The 4,071-nt window shown below is 30.4% G+C and overlaps 1 protein-coding gene across 1 annotated transcript; it reads right to left on the bottom strand.

Moving 5' to 3' along the window:
• Positions 1 to 273: 273 nt before the first annotated feature.
• Positions 274 to 2,571, bottom strand: LOC143235608 (uncharacterized). The gene is made up of 2 exons (XM_076473844.1): positions 2,284 to 2,571; positions 274 to 490 (listed from the first exon to the last, which is right to left on the bottom strand). Exons 1-2 carry the CDS (start codon positions 2,569 to 2,571, stop codon positions 359 to 361), a joined length of 420 nt encoding a protein of 139 aa, XP_076329959.1. The 3' UTR covers positions 274 to 358.
• Positions 2,572 to 4,071: the final 1,500 nt, after the last annotated feature.

A 4,071-nucleotide genomic window follows, 5' to 3' on the forward strand; every position in this document is an offset into this window, starting at 1 on the left:
CTCTCAGAATCGAATAACATACTTAAAATCTGGATGTACAATTGTAGTATTAAGTTATGTCTGAGGAGATTTCAATCAATGTATTAATCGGGAACGATATTTAAATCTTATGTTTAGTTTTACAAGTTGATTTGTTACACTAGAGTTTAAACAAACTATCTAAAGAAATAATTATGTTTAATCACTAATACTGTATAAAATAAAACAAAAAGTATATTCTTGTTTTTCTGGGAATATTTTCAGAAATCTTTCATTTGAACTTGTTTCTTGCTGACTAAAACTATCTTCCACTTTATTGAAACATCATCAAATACATAAATAATAAGAGGTGCAACTGAAGTTATGTTGGGTTTTAATTCTATACTTTGAATTCTGGCAAAGAATTATTCTCATCGACAGGTTTAAAGAGTTGATTGGTAATTTCAGTTTTCAGCAATCCATCAATTTCGCTTTGTGTAAGATCCCTTGAAATCATTGGCTTTTTGTTATCCTTGTGAAATAAACACAAAAATATGTTAATAATATATTTGTCTCAAACAAAATCGATCACATAAAATAAGTTATATCTTTATTTAACAGATAAAACATTCGTAATTAAGTAACTCAAATGTATTAAAATTGATGTTAAAAATACATTAAACTCATTTCATTTTTAAATATCAGATGTGTGGATTTTAATATTTTCTCTTAGCAATATTTAGTATAAATATTAATCTGTCCTATATATTGATATATAGTGGTTTGTCATTGTAAGAAAATAAAGAAATTTCGATTTGTATTAAAATACAGAAAAAGTGATTAATGTCAAATTACTTTCAGTGTTATGATGATTTATCAATATCAGTTTACGTTCATCTTAACTTCACAGCTAACTCATTTTGTGTTCGTGACAAACGAGTAGCAAAACAATTAAAGAACTGGTCCACCAAAACTTGTAATGCAGGAAGGACGTAATAGAAACTTTAGCTACTAAGCTAATGTTCATATATCTCAGACTGTTAAACGAATTCATATTATTTATTTATTATATTGAAATATTTAAAAAATCTTAAATATCATACGGTGATGAACAACTTCCTAAAAGTCGTTTGTTTTTTCATTTCACCTAAAGACTTCGAGGTTAATCTTCTTTAATGTAGCAGTGAAAGAATAGAGGGTGGGCACTTTGTTATCACCACCAGCCGTAAACTCTTGGGCTACTCTTTTACAAACAAATAGTAGATTTGACTGTCACATTTTAACATCCCGACAGCTAGAAGGAGACGGGGATTCAAATCCCTGCCTCTCACATTGCGTGTCGAGCACCTTAATCATCTGGCCATGTCAGGCCTAGCTTAAGGTCGTAAAGTCAAGCTTCAACTTAATTTAATAATAAAATGTGATAAAACAATATTGAATATCATAGATAAATACGATGATGAAATAATTCCTTAAAGTTAAAGAGTCAAACTTGAAGCAAATTTGAATCTCATTCAGAACAATGATTTGTCATTCCATAAGAGTGGTCTTGAATCTGTGTATTCAAATTAGAATATAAATTAAATATTCATTAAAGTGTAAAAACAATAATTATAAATTACGTCTTTTCCGTGATTCACTCTGCAGTCAATGTGTATTTTGTATCAGTGGATTTGCTGCTTAATTTGGTACAAATCAAGATTATTGTTTCGGTCAATTTGATGTAATCACTTGTCCAGTGTGCCTTAGCAGCTAGAGAGGGCCCACAGTTACAATTCCAATACTGCGAATTTTCTCTCTAGATTTTCCGTCTATGAGTGTTGTATAAGAGTGACGATGAAGTCCCATAATTCGATTATAGTAGTTCAAGTATGTGTGACGGCTGGTGTGTTGGCTAGCTGCTTTCAATCTAACGACGAGTGGTACAGACAATTTTGTATCGGTTTTATTGTTTTTGTTGTTGTCGAATTTCGTGCAAGCCTTCGGTTATCTTCGCTATCCGTCCCTAATTTTTTAAGTGACAGACAAGACACGTGCTACTCTTTATTAATGAACAGTGAAACTGATCGTCACAGTATAATGCCTATATGGCTGTAATGACAGTCATGTTCAATGACGAGATTCGATCTCGCCACTGTATATTTCAAGTTTTTATCTCCTGTACCTCAGTGTCGAATCTGAAGGCTTATAATGCTAAAAACCGGATTTCGTTTGGATAGCCCATTACGTAGGCTTATGCTTCACAATAAGAAAAAGCAACCTACATTTTTGCATTCATTGCATAATTACTTAATAAGGTCTTGAACTAAATTTCTTAACACTCACGTCACAAATTTCTGATAAATTTGTCGTTGTAGAACTTGTAGTTGTTTCTGCATCTTCCTCACGTTCTACACTAAAATCTCTAATTGGTGAATATTTTACATAATTGAATTTTCCTTCTCTTCCTGAATTCCTGTTTTGGCAACACAGTGATATTTTGAGACTCTGTCGTTTACGAATTATAATATTGAAAAAAAAGAACAGTTTAATTTCGATAAACATGTCTGTAGCTATAATTATCAATACATTTGTATCAAAAGTAACATGAGATAACCGATAAGTAGCAGTCATCTTAGTATAACTTGTATAACTTTAACGACATTACAATATTACAGTAGAATACTAGTACACCGGCAATTGACACGTTTCATAATAAGATTCTTAATTGCTTTAATCAACGTCGCAGAGTTCTGTTCTTAGAGAACAATTTTAAATTATATTCTGAGTTAGAGCAAGAAATAAAAATGAAAATATTAATTATATATTAAATGAGTTCGCTGGTGAGTAAATATCTCTGACGAATACTGATAATTAGCAGTTAAATCTAAATTGTTCCACCCACTTTAAGTTCTAGTTAAAAATTCGAGTTTAATTGCATAGTTCTAAAACTCCACACTTTTCTTATTCGTAAGCGTATTACATGTTAGAAATATTTAATCAGTATAAAACTCATAACTGCCATTTAAAATTTACTTTATAAGATATCAATTTCAAAGTATTTATAATAAACCATACAGATATTGAAATATATCCAAAATGTTACCCTTCCGAACCAATTAGCTATAAACTTGAGGAAATTCGATCCTATTGTACCACCTAACAATAAACAAATTAAACCAACAAAAATATTATGCTTATCGTAATAAAAGTATTAGAAATGGTCTTCTCACCGTGGCAAAAAACAAGTGGAAGCGTAAATATCTTTTCTATTATTGGTTCTGAAATTAAAACAATATTATCATTGTTTAACATTGATATTCTTTCTCAATAAATATTTTCAAACTGCACCAGTTGGGTAATATTTAACTTGTGAAAAATATTTAATTTCGACTCATTAAAAATTTCAATACCTATAACTAAAGGCAACCAACAAGAATGAAGCATCGAAACCATTTGTTATAAACCTCGTCGAAACTTAAATTACAGAAGATGTTTTTATTAAATCAGATATATTAGCATCTTTTTTTTTTTTTAAATAAACGTGTCGAAAAAGCATCCCACATACACGGATCACATTTATATAAATACTTATTTATGGAGTTTTACTGAAGTTCTTTATGCCCAAAGTCATAGACGTACGAAGAATGTTTCAGAGGGTGGCTGTACAATTTTTGTTCCACTGAGTTTATATTTTCTGCTTCAGTTTTATCTGAATAAAAATTAAAAATCTGCCCAAGTAACTGTAGGTATTGCAAGCTAGAGGGGCTGTTTTGATCGTACTCAACTTCATTACCATTATTAGTAGCCGCTGATTATGTCAGTTTTTGATCAGTAACACTTTCCAAGTTTTACACAGACTCTTCTCTGCATATCGGATTCTAATACCAATTTTAAAACGGCTAAATGAATAAATGTCCATTGTATAGTTACACTGTGGACTTTGAAAATATAATGTGATTCCCACAGTTTCAATCATTTTTCAAATGAAAACAGTAGCCGATTTGTAAACTTTTAGCCTATAATCCTTTGTCAACTCAAATTATTGTTTATTACTCCGTAAACAATAAAAATATGTGTCCAACTTCATCACAATGCTTTTTGGTGTTTTTCAATTGTTTCTTCTCTTCAGTA

Source organism: Tachypleus tridentatus, chromosome 12 (genome assembly GCF_004210375.1).
Source record: "Tachypleus tridentatus isolate NWPU-2018 chromosome 12, ASM421037v1, whole genome shotgun sequence".
In the NCBI taxonomy this organism is placed as follows: Eukaryota; Metazoa; Arthropoda; class Merostomata; order Xiphosura; family Limulidae; genus Tachypleus; species Tachypleus tridentatus.

Bases quoted from the DNA above. Each gene is read 5' to 3' on its own strand.
- LOC143235608 (XM_076473844.1), bottom strand. From the start codon at position 2,571: ATGACTGCTACTTATCGGTTATCTCATGTTACTTTTGATACAAATGTA. The intron at 491-2,283 runs GTGAGTGTTAAG...TTATTTCACAAG, and splicing joins ATTTATCAGAAATTTGTGAC to GATAACAAAAAGCCAATGAT.